The sequence below is a fragment of the Oncorhynchus mykiss genome, chromosome 15, assembly GCF_057628025.1.
Source record: "Oncorhynchus mykiss isolate SJ-2025 chromosome 15, ASM5762802v1, whole genome shotgun sequence".
Taxonomy (NCBI): Eukaryota; Metazoa; Chordata; class Actinopteri; order Salmoniformes; family Salmonidae; genus Oncorhynchus; species Oncorhynchus mykiss.
The window spans coordinates 23,776,345-23,793,648 of NC_143036.1; the positions used below are offsets into that span (position 1 = coordinate 23,776,345).

The window sequence follows — 17,304 nt, forward strand, 5'->3', positions numbered from 1 at the left end:
GAAGCCAGCCGCACCAATGTGTCGGAGGAAACACCATACACCTAGCGACCTGGTCAGCGTGCACTGCGCACGGCCCGCCACAGGAGTCGCTAGTGCGCGATGAGACAAGGATATCCCTGCCGGCCAAACCCTCCCTAACCCGGACGACACTAGGCCAATTGTGCGCCGCCCCATGGGCCTCCCGGTTGCGGCTGGCTGCAACAGAGCCTGGGCTCGAACCCAGAGTCTCTGGTGGCACAGCTAGCGATGCAGTGCCTTAGACCACTGCGCCACTCGGTAGGCACCTGTCTGCACATGCTTTGAGTATACGTCCTGGTAATCCATCTGGCCCTGTGTCTTTGTGAAGGTTGATCTGTTTATTTAAAGGTCTTGCTCACATCAGCTACCGAAAGCGTTATCACACAGTCATCCAGAAGAGCTGGTGCTCTCGTGCATGCTTCAGTGTTGCTTGCCTCGAAGTGAGCGTAAAAGGCATTTAGCTCGTGTGGTAGGCTCGCGTCACTGGGCAGATCATGTCTGGGTTTCCCTTTGTAGACTGTAATAGTTCTCAAGCCCTGCCACATCCAACGAGTTTCAGAGCCGATGTATTAGTATTCAATCTAAATCCTGTTTGATGCTTTGCTTGTTTGATGGTTCGTCTGAGGTCATAGGGGGATTTCTTATAGGTGTCCAGATTAGTGTCCCGCTCTTTAAAGCAGCAGCTCTAGCCTTAAACTCGATGCGGATGTTGCCTATGATCCATGGCTTCTGGTTGGGATATGTACATACAGTCACTATGGGGACGACGTCGTTGATGCACTTATTGATGAAGCCGATAACTGAGGTGGTATACTTCTCAATGCCATTTGATGAATCCTGGAATATATTCCAGTCAGAGCTAGCAAAACAGTCCTGTAGCGTAGCATCCACGTCGTCTGACCACGTCCGTATTGAGCGAGTCACTGTTACGTCCTGGTTGTAAGCAGGAATCAGGAGGATAGAATTATGGCCAGATTTGCCAAATGAAGGGTGGGGGAGAGCTTTGCATGCATCTCTGTGTGTGGAGTAAAGGTGGTCTGGAGTTTTTTTTCCTCTGGTTAAACATGTGACATGCTGGTAAAAATTTGGTAAAACTGATTTAAGTTTGCCTGCATTAAAGTCCCTGGCCACTAGGAGCGCCGCTTCTGGGTGAGTAATTTCTTGTTTGCCTATGGCCTTACAGAGTTTGAGGAGTGCAGTCTTAGTGGTCATCAATTTTGTTTTCCAATGATTGCATGTTAGCAAGTAGAATTGATGGTAGTGGGAGTTTACTCGCTCGGTCAATATTCAGCAGATTTTTTTACCATGTGTATCAACTACATGCCAACATAGATTGAATCGCAGAAAATTAGCTTAAAAAGTGCAATATTTTCTCACAGTTCCATGGGAAAATGTGTATAATTGTTTATAATTATAATTGTCTCATCTCCATTGATACATTTGTAGAATTGCAGGAAATTGGCTTAAAAATTCAGAAATGTCTCTACACCGCCAAGATGGAGGCTTCAAACATGATCTCTCAAATCCAGCCCTGCCATGCCCCTTTTTTAAAATATTTTTATTTTACCCCCTTTTCTCCCCAATTTCGTGATTGCGATCTTGTCTCATCGCTGCAAGTCCCCAACGGGCTCGGGAGAGGCAAAGGTCGAGTCATGCGTCCTCAGAAACATGACCAAACCCCAGGCTGCAGTGACGCCGCAACACTGCAATGCAGTGCCTTAGACTGCTGCTTCACTCGGGAGGCCCCTAAGCCCCTTTTTGATCCAGAAAGAAACCCTGTCATCTCATCAATAGGGAGGAAACAGTCCAATGTATCAAATAGATGACCAAGTACCAATCATTAATACTATTATACTTTCTCTTAGCCTGTTCTATATCTTAAAGCATTTTGCCCATTAACAATTTCTTAAGGTTTGCCTTAAAACTCCCTAGCATAAGGTTGAATTTTAGTTGGTTGGTGCACCATTCCATTCCTCAGCACAAGTGTTAAGGAAATAGCTTTTTCCAGCCATGCTCCTTAAAATAACCAGACAGATAACTCGGGGATGTCGGTGCCCCAAATGCGGCCTTGCTTCCCAATGACCTTCAGAGTAATGAGTTCACCTGTAGTGTTGGTCCAGATCATATCCAACGTCTTACTTGCATGTAGCAATTATTAACAAAGATAAAATCAGAATTCACACCAGTTCTCTTATCTAAAATTGCACTTCCTTTGTGTCCTAGGGTACTTTCCCACCTTCTGAAGGAAGCAAAGTAAGGGTGAAAGTTCTAAATCTTTTAGAAATTTAGGCAATGATTAACCTATGGTGTTATGAAGACGACTGAAGGAAAAACTATAAAAAGTTCAACTGAGACATTGATTTTATTGCCAAATGAAGATTCAAGACTCATGAGGTAGGTGCATGTTAAAGTAATTTCACTGATCTGAATAGTACTATTTTAATACAATTGGAAGGCAATGTTTTTTACATTTTATTGCAAGAACACCAGTTATTTTTTGTTTGATCGCATTGTCCATAACATTTTCCTGAAGATCATGAACTCATGCCAGTTCGCTCTTTGCATGTTCTGACAGGTGTAAAGATGGGAGATGCTGAGGACGACATTGCTGTAGTCGGTATTGGCTGCAATTTCCCAGGAGGTAAAACTTTACATTTATGCATAAAAAAGGGGTTCTGAAAAAATATCCAAATAATCTTGATGTGTTAAATCACTACAGGACATGCAATGTGATGCAGTCACCCCAGCTCACATTTGGCATTGTCTGATTACTTAAAGTGGTTCCCTCTATTTCAATAGAGATTGATTTGACAAAAACAGGCAAAAATCTATTAATTTGAGACATCAAAGTGATAGTATGTAATTAGAATGTGTTCATTATTTGTTTTACTGTTTTGGTGTGCATGTTTACAACCAGTGGAGGGTATATGTAAGTAAACGCAGTTTACCCACCTTTATTAATTGCATAACAAGAGACAACATGGGGGCAAAACGGGGGAAAAGTGAATGCTGGGAATCTCTTGACTTTGGAACACTAACTTGTGCCAGCTGTCCACCCGGCTGCATCACTGGTGCAATAGTAATTATAACGTGAAATATGAAATAACTATCATGATATTTACTTTCCAACTTTGAATTAAACATTTATGTGTCTGTACAGGAGAGGGGCTTGACAGTTTCTGGAAGGTTCTATTGGAGGGGAAGAACTGTGCAGTGCCAATCCCAACTGAGAGATTTGACTGTTCCCAGTGGTATGACCCTGATGACAACAAAGTGGGGAAATCGCGCACAGCGAAGGCTGCACTTATTGATGGGTATGCATTTTTGCCTTGTTCCTTGCATTCAATAAATAAGAAATACTTTTCCATTAACTAGGCAAGTCAGTTAAGAACAAATTCTTATTTCCAATAACGGCCTACCCCGGCCAAACCCTAATGACGCTGGGCCAATTCTGCGCCGCACTATGGGACTCCCAATCACAGCCGGTTGTGATACAGCCTAGAATCAAACCCGGGTCTCTAGTGACGCCTCTAGCACTGAGATGCAGTGCCTTAGACCACTGCGTCATCTGGGAGCCCTTAAAATAATTCATGCTTAACTGTAGCAAAAATCATTACAAAAAGTGCATTTGTCCCCAGGATCAACATTGAAACACAGTTCTAGCTACTCTTTCAATTTCCCCCAAAACATCAGTTATAAGATAAGGCATTAAAAAGGTCAAATATTTTTTTTTAAATAATGGCCTAATTTGTAGAGCAGAATTTGAAAATGCCTGTTTGGATTTGATTAATCAAAATCTCTAATAAAACAGGTTCATGTGCAGCAACCCTACATGTAAAAATGTTGACATTTGGATATTACATCATATTGAGGCGTATCTATTTATTATGGCAATTGACATACTTGGTATTAAGATAAGGCATCATCCTAGATACCATTTCTTACCCTATCATTAAAGTTTTAATGTCACATGCGCAAGTACAGTGAAATGTCTTTCTTGTAAGCTTCAAACTCAACAACGCAGTAATCAATATCAACGTAGCACTAAAAATAACATAAGGTAGAACGCAAAACAAATAGAAATAGGTAGAACACGAGAAAGTAAGAAGCCTTATACAGGGGCAGTTCCAATACCATACTTACAATGTGCAGGCATACTGGAGTGATAGAGGTAGATATAGTGTTTTCAGAAAATATTCACACCCCTTGACTTTTTCCACATGTTGTTGTGTTACAGCCTGACTTTAAAATGGATTAAATGTTTTGGCACTGGTCTACACACAATACCCCATAATGACAAAGTGGAATTATGTTTTTCAAAATGTTAACTAATTAAAAATGAAAAGATGAAATGTCTTGAGACAATAAGTATTTTTGTAATGGCAAGCCTAAATAAGTTCATGAGTAAAAATGTGATTAATAAGTCACTTAAGTTGCAGTGTTTAACCTGATTTGTGAATGACTACCTCATATCTGTACCCCACACATAAGGTCCCTCAGTCAAGCAGTGAATTTAAAAAAAAAGATTAAACCACAAAGACCAGGGAAGTTTTCCAATGCCTTGCAAAGAAGGGCACAAAGAAGGACAACGTAAAGATTCCTTTTTTTGCACATAAGAGAAACACAAACACCATACAATAGAAAATGAGGTCGGGTGAAGATGTGGTAGATGTGTTAAAAAAAAATAATTTAAAAGCAGACATTGAATATCCCTTTGAGCATGGTGGTTATTCATTGCACTTTGGATGGTGTATGAATACACACAGTCACTACAAAGATACAGGCATCCGTCCGAACTCAGTTGCCGGACAGGAAGGAAGCCGCTCGGGGAGTTCACCATGAGGCTAATGGTGACTTTCAAACAGTTCCAGAGTTTAATGGTTGTGATAGGAGAAAACTGAGGATGGATCAACAACATTGTAGTTACTCCACAATACTAACCTAATTGACAGAGTAAAAAGAAGGACGCCTGTACAGAATACAAATATTCTTAAACATGCATCCTGTTTGCAACAAGGCACTAAAGTAATACTGCAAACAACGTGGCTAAGCAATTCACTCTTTGTCCTGAGTACAAAGTGTCGTGTTTGGTGCAAATCCAATACAACACATTACTGAGTACTATCCATATTTTCATACATAGCGGTGGCTGAATCATGTTATGGGTTTGTTTGAAATTGTTAAAGACTGGGGAGTTTTTCAGGATAGAAAATAAACGAAATGGAGCTAAACACAGGCAGAATCCTAGAGGAAAACCTAGTTCAGTTTGCTTTCCACCAGACACTGGGGGATTAATTCACCTTCCAGTAGGACATTAACCTAAAGCACATGGCCAAATCTACACCGGAGTTGCTTACCAAGAAGACAGTGAATGTCCGGAAGTGGCAGAGTTACAGTTTTGACAAAAATCTACTTGAAAATCTATGGCAAAACCTGCAAATGGTTTTCTAGCTATGATCAACAACCAATTTGACAGAGTTTGAATAATTTTTAAAAGACTAATGGACAAATATTGCACAATCCAGGTGTGGAAAGCTCTTAGAGACTCACACAGAAAGACTCATATCTGTAATCACTGCCAAAGGTGTTTCTACAAAGTAATGACTCTAGGGATCATCATCGTCGGTAATCAAGCCTACCACCGTCGTGTCGTCAGCAAACTTGATGATGGTGTTGCAGTCATGTGTGGCCACGTAGTTCTTGGTGAACAGGGAGTACAGGAGGGGACTAAGCACACACCCCTGTGGGGCCCAGTGTTGAGGGTCAGCGGAGGTGATGTTGCCTACCCTCACCACCTGGGGTTGGCCGATCACAAAGTCCAGGATCCAGTTGCAGAAGATGTTGTTCAGTCCCAGGGGCCTAAGTTAGGTGACGAGCTTGGAGGGGACAATAGCGTTGAACCCTAAACTGTAGTAATTGAACAGCATTCTCACATAGGTATTCCTTTTATCTACGTGGGTGAAGGCAGTGTGGAGTGCAATTGAGAATGCATCGTCTATCTGTTGGGGTGGTATGCAAATTGGAATGGGTCTAGGATGATGTAGTTGATGTGTGTCATAACCAGCCTTTCAAAGCACTTCATTATTACGGATGTGAGTTTTACCGGGTGGTAGTCATTGTGGCATTAAGCCTTAGAGATCTTGGAAACAGAAATGATGGTAGTAATTTTACAGACTGGGTGAGGTTGAAAATTACCATGAATATGCCAGCCAGCTGATCTGCGCATGCTCTGAGAACACGCCCTGGAATATCGTCTGGATCCCTCACGCATGATACAGTGTTTTTATTGTTGAAGCCAGCATAAAATGCATTGAGTTCATCTGGAAGAGAGGCATCATTGAGCAGATCAGGGCTGGGTTTTCGTTTGTAATCCGTAATGGACTGTAGCCCCTGTCACATGCGGCGGGCGTCAGAGCCTGTGTAGTATGATTCCACTACATTCCTATATTGTCATTTTGCTCGTTTGATGACTCTGCAAAGGTCGTAGCAGGACATCTTGTACTTGTTCCTGTCTTCAGCCATAGCATCAGGGTTGTCTGCGATAGCTCTGTGTCCGGTAGCCCTGTCATTTAGTTTAGCGCAAACCTTGGTGTTAATGCAGGGCTTTTGATTGGGGAAGCAGGGAACCTTCACTGTGGGGACAACGTTGCCGATGCATTTCTTTATGAAACCGGTAACCGAGGTGGTTAGCTCGTCGACGTTATCGGTGGAGTCTCTGAACATATTCCAATCAGCGCTAGCCAAGCAGTCCCGTAGCATAATCTTTGATTCGGGTGGCCATTTCTCATAGGAGAAAGTCACATAAAATGACTTGTTGTTTGAGCTTCTGCTTGTAAACAGGAAGCAGAAGTACGGAGTAATGATCTTATTTGCCGAATGGCGGACAAGAGAGGGCCTTGTATGCTTGCTTGTGGGTAGAGTAACAGTGGTCTAGGACTTTATCGGCCCTAGTGGCAAAGGAGAGGTGTGGATGGAAGTTGGGAATCACATGTCTTAATTATACGGAATAATAATGGAAGAAATGCAGCCTTCGGATGTAAGTTTTCCCGCTTGTTTTAGCCTCGTACAGTTCGCTAAGTGCCAGCTTGTTATATTTGTTGTCCTGAGGTGGAATGTATACAACAGTCACGATAACAGCTGAGAACTCCATAATTTCTGCAGTGGCAGTGGCTGACTCAATGCTTCCAGCGCCTCAGGGTATTTATGTGTGTCTCGGGGTTTGGGTTCTGTTATGTTAGCATAAAGACACATTTCCATTCTCTGTAAATTCATAGACAATAAAATACATCTTATCTTATATGCTTACTAAGGGACCTTGACTTAATACATCTTTGGTTAGGAAATTATATTATCAGAAGTAGGTAGCAGTGGCTAGTCCCAAATTGGTTAGCAATCTGTCACCAGAGACTTAAATCAAACTAACTTTGCATTTCCAATAATTTTCGCAGGTTCAATCTGTTTGATCACAAGTTCTTTGGCATCACTGAAACAGAAGTGGAGCAAATGGATCCCCAGCAAAAATACCTTCTTCAGTGTACATACAGGGCTCTAGAAAATGCAGGGATACCAATGGAGAAGGCCAGTGGGACCAGGACAGGGGTGTTTTTGGGTAAGGTGAACAATATTCTGTTCTCTTATACAACTGGCATTTAGTCATTTTAAAAGTAAATCACACTCTTATAAGAAAGGGTTCCAAAAGGTTTCTTTGGCTGTCCCCATAGGAGAACCCTTTTTGGTTCCAGGTAGAACTCTTTTCTCCTATGGGGACAGCCAAATAATGTCACGGGGTGCGTACTGGCTGCAGAGAGCAAAAACTGATTTACAACGGTGTCGTTTAATAAACATAAAAACCACCGTAAACAGAACAATCAATGAATGGGTCAAACAAAACCCGGTATCCACCAGCATAACGTACACAAGCACCTCAAGAAACAATTCCGGACAAGGACATGGGGGAAACAGAGGGTTAAATACACAACATGTAATTGGCGGAATTGAAATCAGGTGTTAGGGAAGACAAGACAAAAGAAATGGAAAATAAAAGGTGGATTGGCGATGGCTAGAAGGCCGGTGACGTCGACCGCCACCCGAACCAGGAGAGGGACCGACTTCGGCGGAAGTCGTGACAAATAATCCTTTTAGGTTCTACCATATTTTGTTTTATAAGAGTGTAGTTACAATAATTGTAATGTTTAGTATTGCTACTATGAACCACGGTCATTATATGCTCAATAATAACATTTGGAAGTAATATGTAAATCATTAATTATCATGGCAACTATAGTAATAGTAATTACACCAACACTACCAATCAAAAGTTTGGGGTCACTTAGAAATGTCCTTGTTTTTGAAAGAAAAGCAATTTTTTTGTCCATTAAAATAGCATCAAATTGATTAGAAATACAGTTTAGACATTGTTAATGTTGTAAATGACTATTGTAGCTGGAAACGGCATGTTTTTTATGGAATATCTACATAGTCGTAAATGCTCAGATTGTGCCCCGGTGCACAACTGAGCCAGAGGACATGTACATTAGAGTGTCTAGTTTGAGAAACAGACGCCTCACAAGTCCTCAACTGGCAGCTTCATTAAATAGTACCCGCAAAACACCTGTCTCAATGTCAGCAGTGAAGAGGTGCTGGCCTTCTAGGCAGAGTTCCTTTGTCCAGTGTCTGTGTTATTTTGCCCACCTTAATATTTTATTTTGATTAGCCAGTCTGAGATATAGCTTTGTCTTTGCAACTCTGCCTAGAAGGGCAGCATCCCGGAGTCGCCTCTTCACTGTTGATGTTGAGACTGGTGTTTTGCGGGTACTATTTAATGAAGCTGCCAGTTGAGGACTTGTGAGGCGTCTGTTTCTCAAACTAGACACTCCAATGTACTTGTCCTCTTACTCAGTTGTACACCGGTGCCTCCCACTCCTCTTTCTATTCTGGTTGGAGCCAGTTGGCGCTGTTCTGCGAAGGGAGTAGTACACAGCGTTGTACTAGATCTTCAGTCTCTTGGCAATTTCTCGCATGGAATAGCCTTCATTTCTCAGAACAAGAATAGACTGACGAGTTTCAGAAGAAAGTACTTTGTTTCTGGCCATGTTGAGCCTGTAATCGAACCCACAAACGCTGATTCTCCAGATACTCAACTAGTCTAAAGAAGGACAGTTTTATTGCTTCTTTAATCAAATCAACAGTTTTCAGGTAACATAATTGCATAATGATCAATTAGCCTTTTAAAATGATAAACTTGGATTAGCTAACACAACGTGCCATTGGAACACAGGAGTGATGGTTGCTGATAATGGGCCTCTGTACGCCTATATAGATATTTCATTAAAAATCTGCCGTTTCCAGCTACAATAGTCATTTACAATATTAACAATGTCGACGCTGTATTTCTGATCAATGTTATGTTATTTTAATGGATTTTTTATTTTATTTTTTTAAATAAGGACATTTCTAAGTGACCCCAACCTTTTGAATGGTAGTGTGTATTTTCATACTTTTAAGACAGAACAATAATATTTTTATTTAACTGTTTGTTGTACACAAAAAAACAATCATGCAAACACCAAAAGTCAACACTGCATTATGTGACATGCACAAGCATTAACATAATTTTAATTTTATGTTTCCATTTAGAAAAATATTCAAATGTAATGTTATTCTTTTCAACAAACTGTAACAAAGTATGTCTATTTTCATTGAAGGGCTAATGAACAGAGATTATGAACAATCTGCCGGAAGTGTCAACCCAAATATAATCAACCACTGCACCGGCACTGGACTAGCTATGAGTTTAGCTTCCAACCGAGTCTCCTACGTCTTCAACTTCACTGGACCCTCAATGTCCATTGACAGTGCCTGCTCTTCATCCCTTGTTGCACTTCATTTTGCTTGTCAAGCCATAAGACAAGGTTGGTAAAGTGTCATATTTACATTGCACGTGCATGGAACCTTTTCTCAATAAAATTATACCTGACATAATTCAACACTAAAAGAACATGGTCGGTATCTCATTACAAATTATAAACCGGGGAGTTTGGGTCCTGGATGCGCTGACTGTCTGAAACAGCATTTCAGCCGTGCGTAAATCAGACAATATACCACGGGTATGAGTCAAAAATAATTATTTACTGTTCTTTTTATGTTAGTGGCAATAAGCCACTTTGGATTTTTTTAAATATATGGCCAATATACCACGGCTAAGGGCTATATTCAGGCACTCTGCGTTGCGTCGTGCATTAGAACAGCCCTTAGCCGTGCTATATTGGCCATATACCACACCCCCCCATGCCTTATTGCTTAAATATACCATAACCTCTTGGGCCTTGTTGCTTAAATATAATCTGGGGTATTTTATATGCTTTAATTTATCAGGTGATTGCGAGATGGCCCTTTGTGGTGGTGTCAGCTGTATCATACAACCACGAGTCTTTGTCGCTCTCAGCAAAGCAAAGATGATTTCCCCTGAAGGCACAAGCAAACCTTTCTCCAGCAGAGCAGATGGCTATGGCAGAGGAGAGGGTTGCGGGGTTATTCTGCTGAAGCCACTGAAACAAGTAAATATCTTATGTTTAACTGTCACAAAATCGCTGTCAATGTTTCTGACAGGCTACACATGATATTTCACACTGATTATGTATTAATTACCCAGGCTCTCAAAGAAAATGACCATGTATGGGGCATCATAAGAAAAACTGCTGTAAACCAAGATGGCCGCACAGTCACTCCAATCACCAAGCCATCCATGGTCCAGCAAGAGGAGCTGCTCCGCAGAATCTATTCACAGTCTGACCTGTCATCTGTCCAGTACATAGAGGCTCATGGGACTGGAACTCCAGTGGGGGATCCCATAGAAGCAGGCAGCATCTCCAAAGTCATTGCCAAAGCCAGACCTCCAGGTTCAGAAACACTCCGCATCGGCTCTGTGAAAGGCAACATTGGACACACAGAATCTGCAGCTGGAGTGGCAGGTCTAATCAAGGTACTCCTAATGATGAAGCATGAAATCATTGTCCCTTCACTGTTCTACTCTGAGGACAGTGCCAGTATAGACGCTAAAGCCTTAAATGTAAAGGTTCCCACTGAAGCAGAAAAGTGGGGAGATTCTGTTGAAAGGGTTGCAGGGATAAATAACTTTGGTTTTGGAGGAACAAATGCACATGTTATTGTCAAGCAACACAAGCAGTCACAGGTTTCTAGAAAGAGTGGTAGAAAATCACACAAGTATTTTGTCCTCTCTGCGAGTTCTGAAAAGTCTATCAGTATGATGATGGAGGACACAATTAAACAGATAGACAAAGACAACAAAGTTGATTTAGAAGCTCTTGCATACACATCTGCTTGCAGGAGAAGTCACTTAAAACACAAATACAAGAAGGCTTTCAGAACTTCCTCTCTGGTTGATCTAAAAGATCAACTCAAGTCTTCCCTGAGTAAAACTCCCTACCCCTCATACTCAGATCCAAGGTTAGTATTTGTCTTTTGTGGTAATGGTGTGACCTACCAAGGTATGTGCAAGGAGCTCCTGAAACATGAGCCTGTGTTCAGAGAGAAGATCAGGGAGGTGGAGATGCTTTTCCAAATGTTCAATAACATGAGCATCTTAGAGAGACTTGAGAGTGAGTCTGAGAGTAAGGACTTTTCAAACCCAGATGTTGTCCAGCCCCTCCTCTTTGCCATTCAGGTTGGCATTGCCAGTCTCTTCAAGCACTGGGGCATCAAACCAGATGCCATTCTTGGCCACTCTGTTGGAGAGGTTGCTGCTGCCCACTGCTCTGGTCTGTTGTCCCTTGAGGATGCAGTGAAGGTGATCTATTTCCGCAGTACTCTGCAGAGTAAGGTAACAGGAGGGAAAATGCTTGTGGTCAGTAACATGGCCGTGTCAGAGGTCTTGAACCTCCTTCCCCCCTACTTAAATAAGGTTTGCCTGGCTGCCTCCAACAGCCCACAGTCCTGCACCCTTGCAGGTGATGCTGATGCTATAGACAGTCTCCATCAAAAGCTAAGCAGTTCAGTCAAGAGTAAGAATCTGTTCCTCCATGTTCTGGATGTCCCTGCTGCATACCACAGCCAGATGATGGATCCCATCCTCTCTCAAATAGAGGACAGTATTGGTTCTTTACAGGTGAATCATGTTGAGACAGAATTGTTCTCCACAGTGACAGGGAAGGAGGTAGAGCAGCCAGACTTCAGCACAGGCAAATACTGGGCTAGGAACATTCGAGAGCCTGTTTCATTTGAACAGGCAGTGAGATCAGCAACCAAAGACAAAAAGAATGTGGTCTTTGTAGAGATAGGCCCTAGAAGGGCTCTACAAAGGAACATCCAGGAGACTCTGGGAAATGACACCATAGTTATGTCCTCAGTGCAGCCAGAAAAAGATCATGAGACAATGCTGACCACTGTATCCAAACTGTTTGAGTCTGGGGTTCAGATCGACTGGGATCAATTCTACAGAGGCTGTGAGGCATTACCAACACATTTCCCTGTGTATCAGTTTGATTCCACTCAGAGAGATGTTATCATTCCTGCATCAAAAATAAATACAGCAGGTACTCATCCTGTGCTAACTCAGACAGGAAGTGAGGGCAATAGCTTTAGCTGTGATTTGTTTTCTGACTCAGTATCTTACTTGCATGAGCATAAACACAATGGTGTTGCCATTGTCCCTGGTGCTTTCTATACTGAGTTGGGTTTGTCTGCTTTCATGTTAAGTGCCAAACCAAAAGTGCCACTCAACACACTGCAAATCAGCATCAGCTTTCAAAGTCCATTTGTTTTCACCAAAAATGCACCAGAGATGAAAGTGCAACTTGAACCAGCAGAAGATGAGACACATATTAAGATACATTCTTCCTCTTCAACCTATGCATCAGGCACAATAGTGTGCAAGCAAGAAAGACTAGTCGAAGAGCATAACATTTCGCTAAGCTCTATCCACAAAAGGTGCAAGTCAGTGGTGAGCTCTGAGGAGTTTTACAACATAGGTCATGGTGGGTTTCAGTATGGCACTGTTTTCCAGAACAAGGGTGATGTACACTATGGTGAAGAGCTTAAGGAGGCTTTTTCAGTTGTCACAGTTCCAGAGGAATTGCTGTCTCAGTTGCATGACTACTGTATTCACCCTGTAGTTCTAGACTTCCTGATGCAACTCGCTCCTGTTACAGTAGCACACGGATTCTCTTCCAGGCCTGGGTTTCCTGCCAAAATAGGCAGCTTGACAGTCTTTGAACCTCTGCAACCGGAAATGATTGTTTATGTGAGAGCAATTGATGTTGGAGTTGATCACTTTGAAGTATGTGGTTGCTTCACAGACAAAGAGGGAAGAATATTGGTTGAGCTTAAGCATGTGATGATCAAGTACCTTGGGAGCCATTCTCGTGTTGTTGAGGAATACTTCTTCCACAATGACTTCAGGGTTGTCTCTGAGGACATCAAGTCCTCTCAGGCACGAAAGGCCTTGGTCTTTTCTGACCAGGTAGGAGTTTCCAAAGCCATGCAGCCACACTTGAGCTCAATGTCTAAATACATTCCCTTTGCACATGCTAAGGAGTTCTTAAACCATGGATTTCCCACACTTCTGGCAAACCTTAATATCTCAGATATCAAGAAAAACTTTGAAGAGGTCTTGTTTATGTGGGGTGAGGAAGAACTCACTTCAGTCAAAACCGAGACTGTTCTGGAGAATATAGTAAATTGCTGTGAGATTTTCCGTCAACTAGTCCTGGAACTAAGGGCGAGTAATTTTCCAAACTCCATCAGAGTAATTACTTACCGATCGGCAGAGAACACAGTAGACCGCATCAGCCCAGGCTTTGCCCTCTCAGGCATGACTAGAGCATGCGCTGCAGAAATGGCAGATCTTTCCTTCCAGCTGATTGACATCAGCTCTGTCTCTACAGAGGACATCAGAGCTCTGTCTGAGGTCTTAAAGTCATACCCTTGCAGCAAATACCAGGAGTTGGTTGTGAAAGATGGGCTGATTTTTAAATCTGATATTGTGCATACTCCCATGGAAAGCATTGAGAGCTCTGGGGGAAGTATGTCTTCTTCAATGTCCGAGGCATGTATCTTTCAGACGGCTGACCCCTACAGAATGACTAGCTTGTCTGCCATTAGCTGTGAGGTCAAGAAAAAGGACATCCAGCAGAAATCAGTTGAGATTCAGCTCAGTAAGATATCTGTTCATTCCTCAGACTACTTTCCTGTCAGTGTCTCTGATCTGCACTTTGGCAAGACAATTTACTGGAACAAACACACATCCCAGAACCATCAGCTTTTGGCCCTTGACTTCAGTGGCACTGTCACAGCTGTCGGGAAAGATGTGAGCAAACTGAAAGTGGGAGACCATGTTGTCTCATGCTACCCTGTTCTTGCATCCTCTGCGATCATGGTTCCTGAAGAAGCATGCTACAAAACAAAGAGGCTCCCATTTCTAAAGGAGGCTCCTTGTGTGTCCTACTTTGTGCTGGCATGGGAAATATTGTACAAAGCGTTAACTAGAGTCAAAGAACAGAGAAGGTTGGGGATCATCTCCTCTGTTCCTGATTCTGGTCTGCTCAAGGTTTTAGCCCAAACAGCAAACAAATCAGGATGGAATGTCATTGTAGGGACACAGTGCAATGGGCTGTTTGTAAATGCTGATAAAATGGATGCATTTGTCCTCCTTCCGCCATTTGACGAATCTCTGTTGGCAAAAGCAGGCAATTTCCCTGGTGTTAGACACATTCTCATTGTCTGTGAATCCCAGTCCCAATGCTTGCTGGCACAGAGTGTTTTCCAAAATGTGAAGGATAGTGTTCGAATGCAAACTCTTCAAATGTCCAGCATCATACAAAGGGGATCACTCATTGCCCAGAAGCCACACATTTATCGTTGGCTCAAGTCCATGCATTTGGACAGGAAGTCATTTGTTCTAGAACACTCTACCTTTCAAAGGTTGACATCAGGAAGCATCGACTTCTTGCCTGTTGAGGAGTCTGAATCGTATTTTAGCTCAAAGACCGTGCCTGTTGTGGCACTAGGTAAAGATGATTCCAGAGGCACACTGTCCAAAATTCCTTTGTTGCCTAAACCAAATCAGCTTTTCCAAAAGAATTCTATGTACATTGTCACAGGTGGCCTCACTGGGCTGGGATTTGAAACTGTGAAATTCATTTCTCAGAAAGGTGGAGAGTACATTGTCATACTCTCCAGAAGTAGCCCCACACCTGACATACAGCAGGAGATCTGCAATCTGGAGAAGCAATACGGTGCCCATATCATATGTATGGGATGTGATGTCTCGGTCTCTGAGCATGTGCTCAGAGCGATTGGTCTCATTGGCAAGAAGTTTCCCTCTTGTCCAATCAGAGGAGTGTTCCACAGTGCAGTTGTCCTGCACGATGGCCTGATTGAATCCCTTGACAAGTCTCTGTATGAGAAAGTCCTGAAGCCCAAAGTGAATGGGGCTTTGAATCTACACCATGCCACGAAACACTGCAAATTGGATTACTTTGTGTGCTACTCCTCTGTTGCAGCGTTCATTGGCAATGTCTCACAAACAAACTATGCAGCAGCCAATTCATTTCTGGACATATTCTGTCATTATAGACGGAATATTGGACTAGCTGGGCAATCCATCAACTGGGGGCCTTTGAACCTTGGTCTCTTGTTGAACAAGGATCATTTCCAAAGATTTCTTGAGGCAAAGGGATTGATGGTGATGGATGTTACAGAGATTCGCGAAAGTCTGGAACAATGCCTCCAGCTAAACAAACCTCAACAGGCTATATGCAAGTTCAACTTCAAAAACATGAAGTACAATGTCATGTCTCAAAATGCCTCATTGACCATGCGTATGACTGCATTAGTGGAAGAGGCAATGCAAAAAGACAAATTGAAAGAGTCCCGGTCTGGACATAATGCTGCTTCCTCCTCCCCAAGTGGTTATATCAGATCTGTACTCAGTGAAACAATCGGTGTTGACAAGAATGAGTTGAATGACGATTCTCCTCTCTCTGCCTTAGGCATTGACTCAATGTTAGCCATGACTTTGCAGAACCTCATCTTTCAGGAGAGGGGTGTGAACGTGCCACTGGTTCAATTGCTGGACCCAAACAGCACACTGTCGACATTGATTTCAAACCTGATGGAAGGCACTGAGGGTGAATCGCAGAATGATGACCAGAAAGAGGGCATGATAGATGACATGTTCACAAGACTATAGAGATTTCAAAAGCTGAATATTGAAAATAAAGATGTAGATATCAGATTTTCCCATTATATTTGCATGTTTGATCAGATAACATTTAGAAACATTACACATATCATGAAAACAATACTAGCACAAGACTGCAATTACCTTTGGCATGACCTGGTCCTCACATAACATTGTAACAAAGGTAAATATGTTGTTAATTATCACTAAATTGAATAATATTTGTGGAAGATGTTATGCAATGTTTTGCTAGTATTACAAAATATATTTTTCTTTCAATTTTAGAATGTGTTTTTTTACATTTATAAGTTTGGATCTTGTTGTATTCTTATATTAATCTTAAACAAATGTGCTAATGTGTACTGTATTTCATTGTATTATTGTAAAATGTCAAATAAAATTGTATTTCCAATGAACCAGTCACTTGAACCTTAATTCATTTTTTAAAATTGTATTATTATTTTTATTATATTCATCCCCTGGAAATTCAATTTTTTTGTGTGCTCAATTTCCTGCTTTTGGATCAAACACTATTCAAAATTGTATATCTGGGAGGAGGCACAATCATGTAATAACAATGTTATAGGCCTGACCTTTGTCATACTGTAGATATCTTTAAGTAGTCTGACAGAATGTTTCACATAAATCATCTGAAGTTTTTTGTTAAAGTGGCAATCTGGGATTGGTAGGCCACATCAACTGTTTGCCTTTTAAAAAATTGCTATTGATTCTTAAAGAATACTTATAAATGCCTCATGAGCTTCGTTCGATTGTCTTACCAAATCAGAACCCCAAATATATGCTTGTTTTACTAAATTATTAGTAAACAATGCAAGCAAACACTATAGCTTCAAAACATTGTTAAAACAATAATTTGTATGAATTTGAGGGTGGCCAGCACCATCCCTTAGCTGTTTACCAACAAGTGACGGGGTTGAAAACAAAAACCGTTCTTTGGGAATTGTTTTTAAATCCCAGATTGCCCCTTTAAACGAAAGAAATGTGTTAATTGTGTTATTTAGTGTGCCTATAATGTGTATGAGAGGCCTATATTGAAACTACATCCATGTAGCCCCATAGTTTAAGAG

The 17,304-nt window shown here is 41.7% G+C and overlaps 1 protein-coding gene across 2 annotated transcripts; it reads left to right on the plus strand.

The window, feature by feature from the left end:
* Window positions 1–2,375: 2,375 nt before the first annotated feature.
* LOC110489817 (uncharacterized) lies at window positions 2,376–16,632 on the plus strand. Of its 2 annotated transcripts, XM_021562742.3 has the most exons (7): window positions 2,376–2,412; window positions 2,594–2,659; window positions 3,179–3,332; window positions 7,467–7,627; window positions 9,723–9,929; window positions 10,393–10,574; window positions 10,670–16,632. In XM_021562742.3, the coding sequence occupies exons 2-7, from the start codon at window positions 2,602–2,604 to the stop codon at window positions 16,223–16,225; spliced, it is 6,318 nt and encodes a 2,105-aa protein (XP_021418417.3). In that variant the 5' UTR covers window positions 2,376–2,412; window positions 2,594–2,601; the 3' UTR covers window positions 16,226–16,632. The 2 variants fall into 2 exon arrangements, with proteins under 2 accessions (XP_021418417.3, XP_090055777.1); XM_090199651.1 differs by lacking the exons at window positions 2,376–2,412; window positions 2,594–2,659; window positions 7,467–7,627 and having other exon boundaries at window positions 3,224–3,332.
* Window positions 16,633–17,304: the final 672 nt, after the last annotated feature.